At 43.1% G+C, this 19611-nt stretch overlaps 1 protein-coding gene across 3 annotated transcripts; it reads right to left on the reverse strand.

Annotated features, from left to right (window-relative positions):
• Positions 1–144: 144 nt before the first annotated feature.
• Positions 145–19501, reverse strand: kdm5a (lysine demethylase 5A). 3 transcript variants are annotated; one of them, XM_067581902.1, is made up of 30 exons: positions 18491–19497; positions 17855–18346; positions 16729–16806; positions 16114–16236; positions 15281–15451; positions 14432–14623; positions 14038–14116; positions 13855–13946; positions 13573–13731; positions 13164–13283; positions 12697–12855; positions 10535–10716; positions 10272–10434; positions 10047–10166; positions 9758–9952; positions 9446–9627; positions 9116–9240; positions 8806–8956; positions 8498–8618; positions 8089–8265; positions 7816–7994; positions 7525–7663; positions 7183–7362; positions 6464–7024; positions 6166–6324; positions 4933–5061; positions 4661–4808; positions 4225–4445; positions 3462–3929; positions 145–1157 (listed from the first exon to the last, which is right to left on the reverse strand). In XM_067581902.1, exons 2-30 carry the CDS (start codon positions 17999–18001, stop codon positions 822–824), a joined length of 5256 nt encoding a protein of 1751 aa, XP_067438003.1. In that variant the 5' UTR covers positions 18002–18346; positions 18491–19497; the 3' UTR covers positions 145–821. The 3 variants fall into 3 exon arrangements, with proteins under 3 accessions (XP_067438003.1, XP_067438004.1, XP_067438002.1); XM_067581903.1 differs by having other exon boundaries at positions 8498–8615; positions 17855–19501; XM_067581901.1 differs by having other exon boundaries at positions 17855–19497.
• Positions 19502–19611: the final 110 nt, after the last annotated feature.

The following is a 19611-nucleotide window of genomic DNA, read 5'->3' on the forward strand; positions in this document are numbered from 1 at the left end:
TGGACCATTTTTAATTCTTAACAACAGATAATTCAATTCTTAAAAAAAGAAAAAAATTGAAAAAAGTGCCTTAAATTATGGCAAAATGCAGTGTTTCAAATACAAGACTCAGAATCAGAAAAGAAACCATCACATAACCATCAATCATTTGACTAGGAATAGTTTATTAAAGGTGAGAAAACAAAAAAAAGCCACAATCCATTTGTTTAATTGCTTAAAAGCTATGTACATTATAAATAATTGCACTACATTACAACCATTTGTTTTTCCTAGTCTTGAGTCCTACATATTGAGATGTTACTGTCTGGAGGGCCGGGCAGTGGGGGAGCGGTTCAGGACGACCAGTAAAACGCGACTGGGATCATATTTGTTTGAATACAACAGCTGGGGTAAGTGCGTGTTTGTCTGACTGTTAAGTGGACTGATGACTTTATTATTGTAAAGAGGAGGTTTTGGGAAGTAGCTGGTGGATGTTTCTGGAGCTAAAACTCTTGCGCGCTGTCGGCCTTCTCGACACATCTCAGCGCTCGGATCCCTCGCACGGAGAGGAGAGAAGAGGACATCAGTTTGTTTTAGTCTGTGAAGGCAGGACTTTGCTCTTCCTCTCCGTCTTTTTTTCCTTGTGCTCTATAATCCAGGCAGTTACAGAAATGCCCCTGCTGAGCTTATTCGTAAAGGGCTTTTCTTTCCCTCGGTTAGATGCCGGACAGTCTTACAGGTTGAGAGGTTGAAACGCTATCCTGGATACTGGATTTTGTGTTATGCACATTGTGTGAGGTACGGTATTCAAACTCAGTCTTAAGCCTCCTTTTTTTTTAGCGCTAACTGCCCTGCTGAGGCTCTTGCTGCTGCTGATGATGTGAACTCGCTGGGTTTAGAAGCAAGGCGGATGGCGCGTGAGACCACGAGGCCACGACCGCCGCCGGCGAAGGCAGACTCTGCACGCTGCCGCTGCACATCGATGTCGCCAGCACCACCACGCTCTCCTCTGCCACCTCCTCCACCGTCATCCCCGCGCCTCCCCCGCCCCCTCCGGCGGCCTTCCGGGAGCAGTCCATGCAGATGTAATCCTCGTTCTCCGCCATCTCGCACGACACGCCCACGCACACCTGGTGGAACCACTCGTCGCAGCCGCCGTCGCACTGCACCCAGTCCACCTGGACACACACACACACATGCGGACGAATGCAGACATGTGAGCGAGGATTAAGGATTATGATGACATTGAGAGTACAACGTGGAAACAATGACAATTATTGAAAAAAAAAAAAAAAAAAGGGTGTTTGGCAGGGTTTTGTCAAACAAAACACACACACACACACACACCAAAAAACACTTTCAAGTGTAATTTTTAACAGGTCACGTTAAAGCTGTAAGTCTGTCACTGTTAATGTGAGTACGGTGGAAAGTAGATGATCTTTGATATGAGCAACACACCACTAACATTTTTTGGGTTTCCCCAAAGTGATTGAATAAAAACGTGAGTTCAAGTGATGGACAGTGTGCAGGATACTTTGGTTTTCTTTTCAAATGCTTTTGATCCTATGCACCTGTTACTGAGACCTTGTTGTGTGCAGGGTTTACCAATTTAAAAGAAACATTAGGAACATCTTCCTACATCTCCTTTTCTTCATCTCTTCCTCTTATTGGAATATATTTAATAAAGCAAAACAATGAGACTATTAAATAAGTGCACTTCACATGCTGAAGAAACCCCAGTTTAGCTAGTCAATTAGTTCATAAGTGTTACACTATCTGCAGCAACATGTCACACAACATTTAATGCATTTAGTTTTTATGTCATATGTAATTATCTACACATCTTCTATTTTTCTATACCAGCTGATCCTGTTAAAGGTTACAGAGGCCTGGATCCTGTACCAGAATGCACTGGTCTAGAGGCAGGATACACTGTAGACAGATCATTGGTGTGACCCCAGGTCAGATTCGAACCCGTGTTCAGCTAAATGATATGGGTTAATTTATAAATGGATGCAAAACATCCCATGCTGACGCGAAATGACGACTGATTGTGAGAGGGAAGATACAAACATCTCAATATCACTCGTTAGTCATCCCAACTTCAGGAGTTGAGAGCAACACTTTCACATTTCGTCACCTCTGCTGCAGGCTGCAGCCGATTCCACGGCTCTGATTGGCTGAGGAAGGAGACTGGCCACTGGTTAACTCGGTGGCCAGTCTCGTGTGCTGTCTCCAAAAAGGACCACATCGGCCTGTCCTGTTAATACGTTATGTGTAACTCTCTTTAAGGTGTTCCAGTGCTGTTATCAGCTGTTGATATTCAATAAAGTTCCCTTATGTTCATTTTGAAAAGTGTTCGTTATTAACTACATACAAGGAAAACCCGTGTCTAAAAACCCGTCACTAGGAGACACCTCGGCGTTTTGTTTCAAGGACCTGAATTTTCCAGTGATTAAACTATCAAGCAGAATTTACTGTTTCTTTATGTGTACAAGGGATGTTACTGAGGAGGGTGAAGAGCAGTCTGAGCAGCAATCTGCCAACATCATGGTACTGCAACAATCTTTGCAGACTTTTGTTTGTTTTTTTTTACATTTAACACTTGAAATAATGAAGACGCTTGCAAATAAAAGGGTAATAGAAAATGTAAACCATACTTTGGGATTTCATTTGACTTCTTTAAGATTCCATTAAACTCTTCTTATAACTTTTTTTTTTTTTTTTTTTTTTTTAAAAACAGAGCTACTTTTTATAACAAAATCACGCCTGATCTAATTAGGTCAGTCTGCAATGGCTGCACATATGGGTGTCTCTTTATCATCTCACATAAAACTTTATTATATTGTGATTGACAGTTATCATGTCTTAGTGAACGATAACAAGAACAAGTTTACATTTTGTTTAAGTGAGATCTTAGCTGAGGGGTTTCATTTTGAGAATGATATGATTTTGTTCTAATAAAACACTAAGAAACACTTGAGTCAAAGTGAGTGTATCATTTTACAAAGTGATTTTGAATGCTTGAATTAAAGTCCTAATATGTCACTAGATAATGCTGTGATAATTACACAATATTAATGTTGTCCATATAAAGAACCTCTGATAATATGTATAAGGTTTTAAATAAATAGTTTAAAATAATATTTAAAAGAAACACACAGAACTTTGACGTTTAAAAAGGTGCACAGTCACATGGTCCCCTTGACCTCTGTTAACTGCTAAACCATAGCTGTGTCTATGAATCATCTATGATTTGCCCCTTGTGCCTCTTTTACTGCAACCTCCTGACAACACAATCTTCATCTGAAGTGCTGAGACTCACTTATTTTGTGTGTGTGTGTGTGTGTGTGTGTGTGTGTGTGTGTGTGTGTGTGTGTGTGTGTGTGTGCGGGAGGGGGGGTGGTGGCATCAAATTGCAAATATTCTGCAAAAATATTTTTCACTTTCATTGTGGATGCTAATGGCTGATGAGTCCTCACCTTATCTTTACAGGGTCTCTGGCAGTTCTTGGCTGCACAAACAGCGTTCTCATCATTGGAGTCTTCAGCCCCAGACCAGTCATACTTGGAGGGAATATCAAGAATCTTCTTCTCTTTCCTCTTCTCCAGCCCCTCCCTGATGGCCTCGGCCTTGGCGGCTGCCTTCTCCTTCCGCTTCCTCTCCTTCTCCTCCTTGGCTAAACGTTTGGCCAGCTGCTTCATCTCCCGGTTCTTCTCCAGGTTGAGTTTGAGTTTCTTCTTCTTGGGTTTGCCCCCAAGACCAAGCTCCAGGCCCACCCTTTTCAGTTCTTTGGACTTGGCTGGTCGCATGTCTCCCATTGGCGAGGCGCCACCGGCGGCGGCCATCAGCATGTGGTGGTGCTCGGCCCTTTCTAACTTCCGTTTCCTCTTCTTCTCTGAATCTTTTAGCTTGATTTTCAGAGGCTTCTCCATTAGAGAGTCATCAGGCTGTGGGGAAGGAGGAAAAAATTAGCGAAGGGATTGAGAAAATGGGCACATAGCACATTTTTGCCAAACTATTTGTCTTTTAAGGTGAAGACACCTAGAATGAATGTAGGTTTTCAATGACAAATGACTGTTTATGGGCACAAGAGCTGTTTTTGGGAATAACGCAGGTATCTTCTGGCTACAGGAAGAAACCAGAGGGATTGATTCAAACACAAACCCAGTGATCGGTTACTATCCAGCAATTGCCATGGGGTCCAGCTGCGCAATCGGGTTGTGTAATGGATGACCTCCCTACCTCCATGACCTGCAGGAATCTCTCCTCCGAGGGGGGGTGCGTGGCCTGCAGGATCCTCCAGATGTGCTGGGTCTCATCCAGGGACACCTCCAGCAGGTCTCCCAGCATCATCAGCTCCTCCAGCTGGGCCTTGGCCTGCGGGGACAGCTCGAGCACTGGCGGCTCCAGGCTGCGAGGGACCAGAGGGGTCTTCCTGGGCTGCTTTCTAGGCGTGCCCAGGTCTGAAATATAAATATGTAAATATTTTCAGTAAAAGATGACATATGCACTTATTAAAGAGGAAATCAGGAATACACAGCAAGTAAAATAATAAAAAGCTTTTCTTTAATCATTTGTGCTTGAATGGTCAGATCGGGGCATGAAAAAACAACAAAGGATGATGGGTAGACAAACTCAAAGCAACAGAGGAAATCTTAGTAAGTGAATGAAGCCTCACTTTGCACGCAGGACTTGGAGGCTGAGGAGTAGGCGTGTTCGGCGCAGAAGGAGGGCGTGGCAGCCGGCCACATGTGACTGACCACTTCCTCGGACTTCACAGGGATCTCCTCATCACAGAAAAGGTAGGGCTTCACCTCGCCCGGGTCCTGGAACCACACAAGACACCCGACAACAGGGAAGAATTAGAAAATATAAATAATGTTCCCAGTTTAGGGGCTGGCTTCAATTACATCACTCATTTAAAAATCAGACCATCTCAGCCTCACGTACCTTCATGTCGTAACCGTAAGTCTCCCTGATGTCCTCATCTGAGTCTGTCTCCTCGTCATCGTAGTCCACAGACTGCCGAGGTGATGTGGCTCTGCTGAAACCTGACTGCTGAAAAGTCTGGATGTGGCCCTGGGGAGGGAAAAAACACACATAGTGTAAACACACAATTCCACAGTGACTGAAATAGTGTATAAAGTTCTCAAAAGCACTTAACTTATGACAAAAATATGCAGGATGTTGTTGGTTTTTTTTGACAAAACCTATTACATACTTGAGAAAAAAATCCATCTACCATTTCATATGTAATTAATGTGATTCCTTGCATTTCTTCACATTTACCATGTCAGTGCAACCATTTGGTCTATTTCATGTTTACATATTAGTGCCCTCTTCTGGTGAATTCCATACCTGCATCAAAGCCACAGTTGAAACCAAAGGAACTACAATCTGCAACTCAAAGCAAGATTCCTAGCAGGGGTGTAACTGTACACAAAATTCACGGTTCAGTATGTTCCTCAATTTTGGGGTCACAGTTCAGTGAGTTTTCAGTACAGCAGGGAAAAAAAGGGAGGAAAATAATATTTTGATCCTTTATTTTGAAAACTGCAAGCATTCAACAATGGCTCTTTCACCAAAACTATTACTGACACAGTTTACTTGTGCTGCAGTGGAAAAGGAAAACAACATTTCTGTTTCATGCAAGGAGCCAGGACACCTGTTTTCAGTTGTTCTATGCTGATTTATGGTCACTCAGAAATGGTTCTTAGGACGTGTTGTCTGACCATGACAGAAATTAAATGTGTTTCTTGTTGTTCCGAACGCCTTTACTCAAAGGTGACCGTCACAGAGAGGGGAGGGGGACGAGGAGATGCAGTATTATGTGTATTAAATGTGGGGATAACGGCAGATATTTTAATTATAATGACGGCAGCGACAATACATGAGCACGGGTAACCAGGGTAACAAGGGTAACTTGACTAAGCTGGCTAGCATACATCCATGAGCGTGCTACAGCTAAGTGGTGCATTGCCAAAATGCTCCAGGCGGAACTCAAGCACTAGAATTATTGTTCCATGTGTTGAAGTAAGTGGAATATTAAACTATTTTGACAGTAATTGTTGACTGAACTGAACATCCTGTACCGAACGGTTTGGGATGAATACACCAAACGATACACCCCTAATACCTAGAGTCTTATTGAAGTAGATCATTTAAGATTACAATCTGAAGTACCTGCAAGTCAGGGTTGGCAGCAGCTTTCTGCAACTCGGCATTGATGATCTTCTCGGTTTTCTCCCTAGCGGCCTGCTCCACCATGCGCTGGCTCAGCACTGACAGCTTCGCCAGGGCTGAGGACAGCTCCTCAGTGGCCAGAGCTTGACGTGCTCTGTCCTGGTAGGGCAGTTAGACAAGTGTAAGGTTGAGTTTTTTAAAGATTAAGAGCATTTTAGTGATTTGCTCTGTATGCTGACAATATGAAGTGGTCAAAATAAATCAGGTAATGGTCTTTTGATATTATTTCCATGCGTACCTGCCAGCTCATTGCCCTCTCTGTCAAACACTGGAGGGCCTCTCCTTCTGGTAGACGCACTGGAAGCTTCTGCAGCGACACCAACAGCGACAGGATGGTTTCTAATCTCGGCCTCCTCGACCTCTGACACAGCGGGCACAGGAATTTGGAGTCTTTGCTATTGCTCTGCCAGCCCACACCCAGCTTCTTCTGGGATCCTGTCTTGGGTAGAGGCACGCACGCTCCGTGGAACCAGTCCTTACACAGCTCGCACTGCAGCATGAAACCGCTGGCCGTCTTTCGACACAGGCAGAACTTGACTTCCTCGATGCGGTCGGCCATGGCCATCTTGGCTAGATTGGCGGCGCGGAGCGAATGGATGGCCTCTACTTCTTTTTGCTCTTTGGATTTGAAGGCTGCTACAACGGTGGCGGGATCTCGCACCTCCTCGAGGCTCTCTTCCAGGTCACTCAAGGTGTCCGGGTCAAAGCCTCCTCTCTCCTTCTCCATGAGCTCTTTGACGCGCTTCCGCTTGCTCTTGCTGTTGCCGTAGACCCCGATGTCCACACGAGGACTGAGAACCTAAGAGAGGAGACAAATGAGAGCAACAAGTTTTCATTCTGCTTAAAGTACATATTATTCTACTTTGTGAGAACATGATAAGCATGTCAACTCAATATCATTTTAAATATTGACATCCAAGAATCACTATGACTGCTACTTGAGTCATGACAGCCCACCTGGAGCAGTGTGTAGGTGGAGTTCTTCTTGAGGAATGTGCGAGCAGTCCTCTCCCTCCAGGCTCTAGCTGAGGCCACCTGTGACTCCACCTGGGCCAGCGGATCTAGCCGGACAGGGATGGAGCGACCTCGAGCCAGCAGGCTCTCCAGCTGCTCCAGGTATGCATAACTACTGCCACTCTGTGTGTGGAGGATACAGAGAGGGAGAGGGGTTAAGAGAAAGCTTAGCTTGGTGTCTTTATTCAGATAGAGATACATATACAGACACTTTCTGCTGTAATTCATCAAACTTTTTTAACTAATTGTTATTATTCTGACATCTAGTGTATGCATAGTCAGTACCTGGATAGCCTCCACCTTGGCAGTCCACTCCTTAGCCTTCTGCAGGGCCTCTCGGAGGGCCAAAATATTAGGTAAGTATGCTGGAATGTTCCTGGCCTCCAGCACAATACTCTCCAAGGTCACCATGCTGTGGCGAGGCCTGAGGTTTTAAGAGGACAGAAAGGCAACGGAATGGTTCAGCATAAGAAGAACTGAGTAGCACGGTTTAATTTTTTGCTCTATTGTTGTGATTAAACACCCCGATGTAGTCTTTGCGATTGCATGTGAGCAAATGGGTAAATGCAACCGTACCTGGCCTGCAGGCAGGCACGAGCCTTATCCTCCCATCTCTCCGAGACAGTGAGGATCTCCTGCAGTTCGGCCATTGCCTTCTCCACAGCGTGGTGGGGAGCCAGGCCCACCCCAGAGTCTATCAGCCTCTTCATCAGCTCCAGGGTGACGCGGTGAGGCTCGGCCAGGGTGACACGCACCTGGGATGTGATCAGGGCACCGCAATGTTAAATGAGGCCACAATTACAGCTACTTATATAAAAACAACTCAAACAGTGTCTTATCAAGGCCTACCTCGTCGAGCCAGCGGGCCTGTTGAAGCTCCTGTTTGAGTCGGGGAAGCTCCGGCAGCTCAACGTCCAGGCCGCTGCCAAGGTCCAACAGAGCCTGAAGCTTGGAGGAATCAGGCATCTCATCTGCCAGTGCCACCTGGGCTCGCTCATGGAAGTCCTCCACATTTTCCAGTAACTCCTGGACACATGGGAGATATTGCACAGAGTGAGAGTAAAGGAAAAGAGGGATTAGTTATGTAAAAGTTTTAGCAGCAGTTCAATAGTGTTTATGAAGAAAGAGGGAGGTTTATAGGAGGACAACTGAGAAATATTAATATATCAGTGTAATTAACAGTATTTCATTGACAACATGGCTAACAATGACTGTAGCTGGGTGTCTGAGTAAGCACATAGGTATGGACGGGACTAACTTTGACTTGACGGGCCTGGCTAATGATGCAGGGCAGCCTGTAGAGCTGGTCCACGAAGGCCTTGAGCTCATCCACTGTCAGTTTGGTACGGTTACGACTGCTCTCAGAACGCAGGCGGCTGCTGAAGACACACATGGACAAACACCAACAACTTAGTTCCGAACCTTTGAAACTGCACACGAAATTGAACAGAAAAAAATGTTCAGGTGTATACGTTTTCTGCAGGTCCCCACTTGCTGGTGTATGCTTAATCAGTACGTTGCTTTTCTTTTGGTTTACAATAAGTGTGTGTATTGACGTCCACTGACCTGTGTCTCTGCTTGCGGCTGAGCAGCAGCTGGGCTACAGAGGAGCATGTTTCTGCCTCCTTTACCATCTCCCTAAGGCGACGGAACAGAGCGTTCTCAGGGTACTTCCTGTCCTCTGCATCCTCCAGCAAAACCTTGAGCTCAATAAGATCTATGAGAGAGACAGTGAGAGAACAAAAAGAGGGATGCACAATGTATAAATAGTCAGTCAGTCACAACTGATTCAGTCATACAAAACAATCCCCCAGTGACACAAAAACACATTTTTGTGCAACGTATATATATATATGGAGTAGAATAAAGAATAAACCTTTCTTGTTCTTCTGGTCTGCTGCCAAGGCCTCAGTGACTCTCTTTGCCCAGGTGTCGTAGGACTGTGCCCGTGTCTTGACTCCATACAACATGGACGGAAACTCCTCCAGATCATAGCGATACCTGAAATATATTATAAAAAATATATCCTTGAGAATATGTTTAATGTGTACCAGTAAATGTGTGGTCAAGTACTGCTAGTTGATGTTATTCCACATTACCGAATTCACTTCAAAGCAATATCTTTTTAATAAATCTAATTAAACTGGTGTGTACTTTAATTGTTAGACATTTACTGTACATAGGCCAAAAAGCAAGAAACTCTCACCGGAGACACTTGTTGCCGAGTGGACAGTCACAGAGATCTGCCGCATGATGGAGACAAACCAGCCGGTCGGGGCTACAGGAACATGTCAGCGCAGACAGGAAACAGGTCGTCTTACACTTGTGGCACTGGCGCTCGTCGTCAGGGACCAGCTCAAAAACCTCCTGCTCTGAAGACAGCACCCCCTGGAAGTAAACATGAACTGATGAGTTATACATTTTCATGCCATAATTTCTACACATACAGCTAAAAATAAAAAGGTTTTTGGCACCTTTCCGCCTCTATAAAAATGAAAAACAATGTGATTTCTCTCACCATTTCTTGGACCGCCTGTCTGAGTTGTGTCTCCTCCGCCATCATGTCTCCCATTTCCTTGAAAACAGCAGCAGCCAGTTCCACGTCAAGACTCTCTGGATCAGCAGCCATCTTGCACAGCAGCTCCTCATGGGAGAAGACGCAGTAGCGGTGCAGGCGTCGGTAGTGGGCCACACACTGACGGCCCATAGGTAACTGAGGAAACGAAGAAGAGAAAGGTGAATCATTCAGAGAAAAAAAAACAACTTTCCAGTTCTTTTAATGGAAGAAGAATTTGCTTTTCACTCACCCAGTCAGCTGTGCAGAAGTTAACAGCCTCTGCGAAATTGTAGCCCTGGTTGAAGCCGCTGTGGTACGCCCTGGGGAAAGTCACCACAAATTCCCCTGCACACTGATTAGTCCTGTACACCTGAGGGGGGAAATATGTGATTAATAATTAATGTGGACAACAAACCAATATCTTAATCAGATCCGATATCAATCCCACGAAACATCCAGGGCCCAGGCTACGTACAGGGACGCCATGCTCCATAAGGACATTGGGATTCATGATGGTGACCAGTTGATGGAGGAGGTCAGGCTGGGAGTCGAACAGTTCTGGAGCCAACTTTTTCATAACCGCCTCCAGCTGCTCTGCTGCTGAGGCTGGCACTCCATACCAGGTCTTTGGCTCTCCCCTGGAGAACAGAAGGAAAGGCATTTAAATATAAACTATTTAGCTCATGCTCTGACAGTATCCAGAGTGAGTTGTAATAAAGTCTTTTAATTAAGTCTCACCAGTGCAGGAAATTGATGGAGTAACTCCAGTGGTCCTCGATGTGCCAGCAGAATGAGGAGAAACACATGCCCACGTAGAGCCAGGGTACCTTCATACCCGAGATGTCCACGTTGATGTGGGTGAGCACCGACTGCTCCAGCACCGGCATGTTGTTCAGGTTCCAGCCTGAGTTGGCGTACTCCTGATAGGATGGGAGAAAAAAGAGCTTTATTTCACTTAAGTAAAGAAGCTCCATTAAGTAAGAATAAAAAATGCCCTGGGGGTCAGTTAAATGGAAAACTAATGAATTAAATGTCCAAAGAGGAGGAGGCAGGAGAAATACCCATTAAAATGTAGTGCTTCCTCTCCATTAAAATACAGCTTATAAACATTTCATAGAACGTGTAAGAAAATAAGAAAATACAAAAAGGTTTTTGCCAAAACTACAAGACAAATTTTAACACCAAAATAACATCCACTCTCAGTGATAAGACATGAAATTAAACTGGTTTATTTACTACAGTGTGTGTCTGACACATTCAAAATAACCACAGAATAATCCCAGTGCAGCCTTTTTCAAATGCATAACTCTAAGGGTGCACGATTCAGGAAATCTCACAATTCGATTCGATTCCGATTCTTGGGGTCACGATTCCATTCACAATCAATTTGCGATTCAAAACAATTCACGATTCAAAATCAATTCTCAATTCAATACATTCATAGATTTGATTCTAGATTGATGTTTTGAGTTACTCTTTCCATTTGACTGCAGTAGACACTTTTATAGGTCTCAAATATAAAGATCACACTGAATCAAATGTTAACATTTGCTACTCAATGTCAACCTGAGTAAGATTTATGTTCCTTTAGTCCACTTAGTCAATAAGAAACCAAAGCAGCCCTGAGACAAAAGGTCAAATGAATACGTTATACAAAGATAAAAATGATTGCAAAGATAAACTGCTAAGTGGAAAACTTCAAATAATAACTTAAATTCATACTTCAAATAACTAAAATCAAATAAACAACAGCTGCCTGCTACATTTAGTTGTAAAGTGCAAACGAGAAAATTGATCAAATTGGTCAAATTGATCACTATAAGCGGGTGATAATTATAACCAGTTTTGTTTCTTTTTCTTAATTTCTCATGCAGAGAATTATCTAATTGACATTTGTATATTTATTACATGAAGATAAAGTCATGAAACTGGCAGTTTCGCTATTTACTGAATTTTATTGACTTTCAAAATACAGAACAGCTGTTTAAACGCTTGTTTCGCTGCTGCATCTCATTGGCTCGTTTTTGGCAGTTTGTCATAAGCTTCAAGGTGACTACGTGAACTAGAGGAGACGAAAGTTGAACTAGAACCAAATTTTGGAGAAAGGCAACCTTTAACGCTGTACAACCTGCCATATGACAAAAACATTACTAGGAAGACGGGAGGACATTTCTCTTTGTTTGATAACGTTAAAAGTAAAGTTAGGCTTTGCTGACGGCTTCCCGACTCATTTTAAAAAAGACGAGAGAGAGAGAGAGAAGTGGTGGTCGAGCGAGCTAGAGAGTGAATGAAGAGAGGGTGAGTGAGGAAGCTGGTGAATCAGATCAATAAAACATTATTTTCTGACGATTTCACAGCGGATACAAATAAACAAGCCCACAACCATGGACTTGCACTGCAACGCCTGATAATAGCATTGGTCTTGTCAAGTTCCTTCTTCCCTTTGAGATAAAAAAATCCAAAATATGTGCAAATGATCGCCTTCATTGCCGGTGGGGCAGGTTGTACTCGTTTTTCTGTCAAGTATTCCATTGCTCGCGGTCTCTGTCTCCATGACAAACACTTCACCTACTTCTTGCCCCTGGAGTTGGGTCCGGGGGCAAACTCATGTCAGGAAAAAATGGAAAACAGCGTCACGGCAAGACTGAAAAATGTAAACGGATTCTTGGAATTTCTGAATCGATTCTGAAGCAGCAGAGATAGAATCACGATTCTTATGTGAATCGATTTTTTTGTGCACCCCTACATGGTCCGTGACCAGACCACAGCTTTTTGCCAGAACTCTTCCATGATGACTTTTTTCTTATTGCCCAACAACTACTACAGTATTCTACTCTTCAACAGATATTTGTCAAGTCAACACTTGAAGAAGTTTTATACGACAATAACAATCTTCTCACCTCTTCATCTCCCAGTAGCCTCCTCTTGCCGTCCCTGATGGGAAACCCGCTGCCCACCTCCTTAGAGCTGATATCAGCTCCGTACTCTACGATGACGTCCTCTTCGATGCTGCTGACCAGACGCCAGAACTCTTTTTCCACCAGCTCTGTGGGGACCATCTGTGGGCACAAGGTGGAACTAATGAAATCTCCTGCCTTCATCTTATTACTGAAAAGCCTGTGAGTAATACATTTAATCTTGAACTGCTGAAGCATACAAATCAGCAGTAGAAGATGAGAGGTGCAGGCAGTAGTCAGAGAATTTTGTGTTAATGTGGAGGTTTTCAGCAATTAGTTAATATTGAACAGTAGTAAACTACACATCCTACACAGCATGAGCAAAAAAACAGTTCCGTGACAGCCAGAAGATAGACGGACATCCATACAACAATTTACATATTCTAGCTCATTGACTGGAATTTACATACATGAACAGGCATGTTGAAATAGTCAGACTTGAAGTGGTCAGCCATTTCTCCAAAGCTCTGGAGAGAGTACTCCCTCACAGCCTGCTCAAAGCCAAATGCCTCCCTGGGCTTACTGCATTCCTGCGAGGGAAAGGGGACAACAAATTCATTATAATTAGGAATTTACTTCACATGCATTATGTATAAAGAGGGCAAATTCTACAATAGAGAAATTAGGAAATAAATAACAACTCTTATCACATGTTTAATGATTATAATTCTAACAATAACATGATGTGAAATGACATTTTTAGATGCAAAAATCGATTTTTGCAAATGTCTTCATATATTTGAGTGCCTGAAAATGATCAACTAATGTTTTAAACTTGCTTTAAGACTTTAGATAGACCACACAGTGTTAAAGCTTTACCTCAGCAACACACTTGGGGCAACGCCAGTCCCCTTTAGGCACATCCTGCAGGGGCGGGATCAGACAGAAGGTGTGGTAGCTGTCGTCGCAGCCATCACACAGCAGGAGCCGGTCCTCCTCGTCGCCTCGTCCACACATCAGGCAGAGGTACAGGTCGATCTGGGAGATCAATGTACATAAAAAAAAAGTAGGGATGGTCACGCCCAGAGTTACCGAAGATACAAAAAGTTAAAAGTCAGCTATCAGGCAAATGCTAAACACGATGAATAGTCTGTTACTCACAAAGTTGACCTCCAGGGTCTCCTTGCGTGGTCTCATTTTGATGGCGAAGGCCTGAGCTTTGAGGTGACGCTGCCTCTTGTTGAATCCATCGTCTACATGAACGGGGAAAAGTGCCAATGTAAGAGTAGTAACACTGCTGATTCATTGCTCGGTGTCTGCCGTGTGTAAAAATGCAGGTCTTACCAGCTGACACGATCTCCAAGCCCACCATCTTGGGACTTGTACCAAAGATCTTGAGGCCTTTTGGCTCCTTGTTTTCTCTCTAGAGAAACACAGTAACAGCATCGAGAGCAGAGTGAGAAACAGTCTGTGAAAAACAGTGATCCTGCTAAAAGGCCAAATGTTAGACGGCCTCCGGGGAGCATCTCTGCCATCATCCCCGATGCTGAGGCAGAGGAGGGGAAGTGTAAGGACGACATACAAGTAAACAAAGGATGAATTTGTGAACTATTTGCAACAGTAATGTTATCAAAAACTGTACTTGACATTCTGTAGTATGACCACACCTCCTGATCCAACTATTACCAATATGACACATTTTTACAAAGCACATTCTTGAACTTGTTTATTTGTTTACCTCAGACTTAAGACGCCTGGAGCGTCTCTCAGGCAGAAGCCGCTCTTTGGTTTGCGTTGCATCAACCTCCCCGTCTCTCTCCTTGTCTTTATCATCCTCCTCCTCTAGATCCTCCTCCTCCACCGCCTCCTCGCCAACCCCCTCATCTACTTCTTCCTCATCATCCCCCTCATCGTACAGCCGCTGGAGGCCCTGATTGGAGAAAGGAGTGAAGTGTTAAGAGAAATAGGTTTTTGAAACCTGTTAACACCAATTCATTCCTTTTACGAAACATGGATACTGTTACTGGGACATTTGGCCCAAAGCTATCTGCAACATGATTCAGTCAGGCCAAGTTCAGTTGGTGTCCCATAGTATAAAGCAGACTGAAATTTAAGAGGAACACTGAAAACACAAAGCCAAAGCAATATTATCTCAATGGGAAAGAAATGTAAAGATAGGCAGAAGAGAAGTCTCTTCAACATCTAAACTCACTCAAATGGGTTTCAACTTCTCCCAACTTTTGAAGGTTGTTGTACAACTTCAGTTACAATAAGACATTTATCTCATGTACAATGTAGCAACATGGCTGCATTCTTACATTGTGTTTACGATGTTGGTGGATGCTGGAGCTAACAGATTTGCTGCCAACACTGCATCATGTGTCATTTTATCAGAAAACCAACCTCTGAACACACAACAAAATGAAACAATAAGACGACAAACAAGCAAACATGCCTGTTGCCTTTTTAAAAACTTGTGATGGCCTGAAATATATTTAACTACAATGTTCCTACCAATAACAAAATTATTACTATTGTGCAGCAATATGAAGCACAGACAAACTGCAGTTTAGTCAGCAGCACTCACAGTTAGTGTGGCTCCAGACTGGAAGAGCTCATAGGGGTACAGGATCCTCTCATAGTGGGAGCGTAGTAGTGAACCGGTTCCTTTCCCAGATGGGAAGCCCATCCGACTGGACACCTTAGACCACCTCTTCTCTTTACACACCGTCTCAAAGCCGCCCTCGGATGACACAATCTGAAACACACACGAGTGAGCGTTTTTACCAGCGTGAATGACAAAATGCTTAAACATGCTAGTGCAAAACAAAGGGTAAGGAAACAAGAAAAACCTGACTCTCCTTCACAAGAGGGACATTGGAGCTGCAATTAATGATTATTTTTGATATCCATTAATCTAGAGATTATTTCCTTGATTAATTGGTTCATTGTTTTGTGTTTAAAATATCAGAAAATAGTGAAAAATGCCTGTTGTAACTTCCAACGGCAAAAGGTGAAGCATCCAGAATGCTTGTTTTAGTCCAAAACTCAGAGATATTCAGTTTACGATCAGACGAAGAGAAGCATAAAATCCCCACATCTGAGAAGCTGGAAACAGAGAGTGTATGGCCTTTTTGTTTGAAAAAAAAACTTAAGTTGAGGATGAATTTTCTGTTGATTGACTGGTTTATTGGTGCAGCTCTATGTGAAATTGCACCAACAGACAAGGTGTATCAGGAATGACAAATAGCAGCCAATATATTTGCTATTTTTCTAACTTTCAAGATAAATCATCAAAACTATTTGCATAGTTTTCCGTATTTTCAATACACATCTAGCATCTAGTGAGGAGACACAAATACTTAACCCCACTAAAATCAATATTATATATTAAGTGTATCCAAACTGATCTAGTTTTACCTTGCCGAGCTGATAGAGGTCCAGGATCTTTCTCTCCACGTGAGGGAATCGAATCTTGGATCCCTGCAGTTCCCAGAACTTTGCGATCTGATCCAGAAAGTTGAGCTTAACCCGAGTGAGGGCCTGGACAGAGAGAGGACAGATTACAGACTCTAAATGCAGGAGTCCAATGTTCTGCTGTTGTGCACAGTGGATACCTCGGGCAAAATTATGTCTGAATGGCTGCACTCTGCTAAAAGACCATACTGCTCTGGTTATGTGAAAATCCCATAACTCCAGTATTGGAGCTGCTCTGCTGCCCCTTCATTTACCCACATTAAAACATCACAGTAGGAGTAGAAATCTCAAAAAGGTGTTGGAGGATAAGACACTGAAAGTGGAAATGGCGTCTAAATACTCTGCTGCCATCCAAGGAGTATTGATGTGATAATTAACAGTATGTCTTGGAACAGCGTAAAGCATGTGGGTGCTGTTTCTCTCCAGAAATATCAAAACTGAAAGCAATTAGAATAATCTACAAAATACATGAAGGTTAGTTTCCGTTTCCAGTTCTTTCAAAACACCCCCACTCAATACTTTTGTTGATAGCATGATGCATCTTCTTGGAAATCTCACCTCAAGTTCATTCAGCCTTTGTACTCGAGGAGTGAAGCGGAAGTTGCGCACATCGCAGGCAAACGGAGGCTGCCAGTCCTGATAAACGAGATCACAGAAACAGAAACATTAGCTCATTACCAAAACAACAATAAGGAAATGGCAGCAACACACCGCAACTTGCAACAAATCACTGTCTCTCAGGAGGAAATAACATGAGCTGAAGGTACTTAGTGAAGAGGCTGAGGCTGTAACAGTTTAAAACAGTGTAGTTATAGTGCCTATTTTAGTGCGACAATATCGTAGGGATTATAACTGGTGCTTTCACAAAATATTTACACAATGAGATGTTTGATGGATAATCATCAGTAATGTGGATATAATGACTAAGAGGGTAAAAACAAATAATAGAACAGCTAGAACAGTCTGGTAAGTTCAGAAAAATACATCACTTTACTGTAACGCAGCCTTTAAAACCAGTAAAAGACAACACGATATCCAAAATCTAAGACGATATCTAGTCTCATATCACGATATCGATATAAAAATCGATATATTGCCCATCTTTAACAAACGTAGCTTCTTTCAAGCTCTTCTTGTGACATTTCTGTTTATTCTGAAAGATGTAAACGCTCTACTGGCCACACAGACACCCCCAGCAGTTAAAGGTCCAAGAAAATTATTATGTATTATAATGGATTTCTTGTATGTTTTATATAAAATAGCATGAATGTGGGTTTAAAGTGTGTCAGGAGGGACAGGCCTGCATGTGGCCCAATGTCGCATCTTCGCAGCTAACGTGGTACAATCACTGTACTGTAACTTAGCCAGCTATGAGAGAAAACAAAAACAAAGCAAATGTGATCGGGATTATTGGATGTGTTCCGCCTTTATACAACTTTTAAGCACCCCAAAAACAAGCCAGTATCACCTAAGTGCAAAATATGTGCAGTTGAGTGCTAAGAAATTAAGCCTTATTTGACCTCTATTAGGGTAATGGCAACTAGTTACGTCGTTGCCTTTCGCAAAATTCACGCAGGCCCAAAGTAAACTAGCACTGGCTTACGTAAGAACATAACAGCCAAATCCTCGCCGACTCCGACACAAATGTTTATTCCCATGCTCTAAAATGATAGCTGATGTTTACCTCGGGGGGTCGAATCTTGCAGATGCCCGTTTTCTCTGCAATGGGTCGGATCTTGTTGATAAATCCTAATGGATCCGAGAAATCCTCCCAACTCGGCTCAAAAACAGGACATTCAGGAGGGGGGACAAACTCAGCAAATGCAGACATGTTGGAGTGGTGAATAAATAGTCTTTAAAAAAAATTGGTTTTGTTTTTAACACAGAGTTGAGGCTCAACAGTCCATGATTATTTCCAGTTATTTTCTTCTTGGGGAACTTCCTCCGTGTCCATCATGATGCTTCAAATCAGCTATATCACAATCCACTTTAATGACAGGACATGGATGCATAAAGACAAAACAACCGAGCTGCGGGTGATTTTCATCCGCTCACAGGCCGGGCCAGGGCCGGGGAGAGTCTTCACCACCACTCCCCTACCTGGGACGGAGGGCAGGGTCAGTCCAAAACGCCATCAGTCCTCACAGACGAGAAGCTTCACACACAAAAATCAACTCTGCAGCGAAGATTTGAGCAAAAGGACGGGTCACAGACAGAATTTGAAAAGAAGTTTTGTGGATACAAAACAAAAAACAACCCAGCTTTGCAATGTTTGCTGCGATATTATGTTACGCAAGCTAACGTAGCTACGTCTGTGTACCTGGGTAGTGCATGATTTCTTCGTGATGATGCATTTTCCAACAAAGTTATCCACGGCTGGCTACGTCTTATGGCTGGCTAGTAATCCGGTCTTTGTGTCCACTTCTTCGAGTACCTGGCAGCTAAGTACCAGCCAAGCAGGACCACAACAAGGGGGCTAAGTAGTAGCAGGCGAACATTGTTGACTGACGCTTTCACTCAGTGCAGCAACCCCCCATTCATTGAAGCATTTGAAGCGATGGAAAACTAGCGTAGGGCTAATTTGGTTAGCTGAAATAAGCTTAGCTGCTGCAGCTCGTTGCGCAGCTAACATTGACGTTAGCTGAAAAAGTCGGTTGAGAAGGACTGTCCGCCATGGCTTGATTAAGTTGATTGGATTACAAAGGAAAAAAAGCTACAATCCTTTCGTTTAGTTTTACCGGGTGTCACTTTACGTATAATTTAACGTCGTCTGTAGCTATGGTAGCCGCATTAGCCAACGTGCTAGCTATAACTAGCTGTTAGCAAGGTTGGGAAGAGCTGTGATGGTGCATTCACGGAAGCCTCGGAAAGTTTTTACTACTTCCGAGTTCGCAAATTATAAAAAAGGCAGTGATTTGTCTGAAAATAGCCATTTACAACAATTTGAATCAGAAGCAGCTATTGATGGCTGTTGTCTTGTTATGGAAATTAAACAATGCCGTGTGTGTTGTATCGGTACAATGAAAGAGATTCTGGTGATAATTTATGATATCACAAGCAATCAAACTATAATATATATCTGCATTACCTTTGATAACCGTCACTGCTACTACCTTGACGCCACATCTGAGCATCTAGAGTATGACCGCAAGTTAAAAAGACTGACAGTCTTGTGTGTCACTTTGACAGACATTCTTGAGCGTTGAAGGCAAAAGTATAATATTTCCTACAGCACATGAAAGCAACACTTTCTACAAGGATTCGTTGGATGGAAATAAATCTAATTAACTTTTGATGAATACGTGCTCAAACTTGATCGTACTGTTCAATGATTAAAATGTCTTATTCATAAATATCTCTTTGTTACAATAATATTAACTGTAATGCAAATACAATCGTGCCTCCGCTTCCATCTCAGATTCGTCCAGATTGAAGTGTTCA

This window comes from Thunnus thynnus, chromosome 23 (assembly GCF_963924715.1).
Source record: "Thunnus thynnus chromosome 23, fThuThy2.1, whole genome shotgun sequence".
In the NCBI taxonomy this organism is placed as follows: Eukaryota; Metazoa; Chordata; class Actinopteri; order Scombriformes; family Scombridae; genus Thunnus; species Thunnus thynnus.

Excerpts from the sequence above, each read along its gene's own strand:
- kdm5a (XM_067581902.1), bottom strand. The coding sequence starts at position 18,001 with ATGTCTGCATTTGCTGAGTTTGTCCCCCCTCCTGAATGTCCTGTTTTT. Across the intron at positions 13,947-14,037 it reads CTTGGAGATCGTGTCAGCTG|ACGATGGATTCAACAAGAGG; the intron begins GTAAGACCTGCA and ends CCGTTCATGTAG. Across the intron at positions 8,957-9,115 it reads AGACCAGAAGAACAAGAAAG|ATCTTATTGAGCTCAAGGTT; the intron begins GTTTATTCTTTA and ends TCTCTCTCATAG.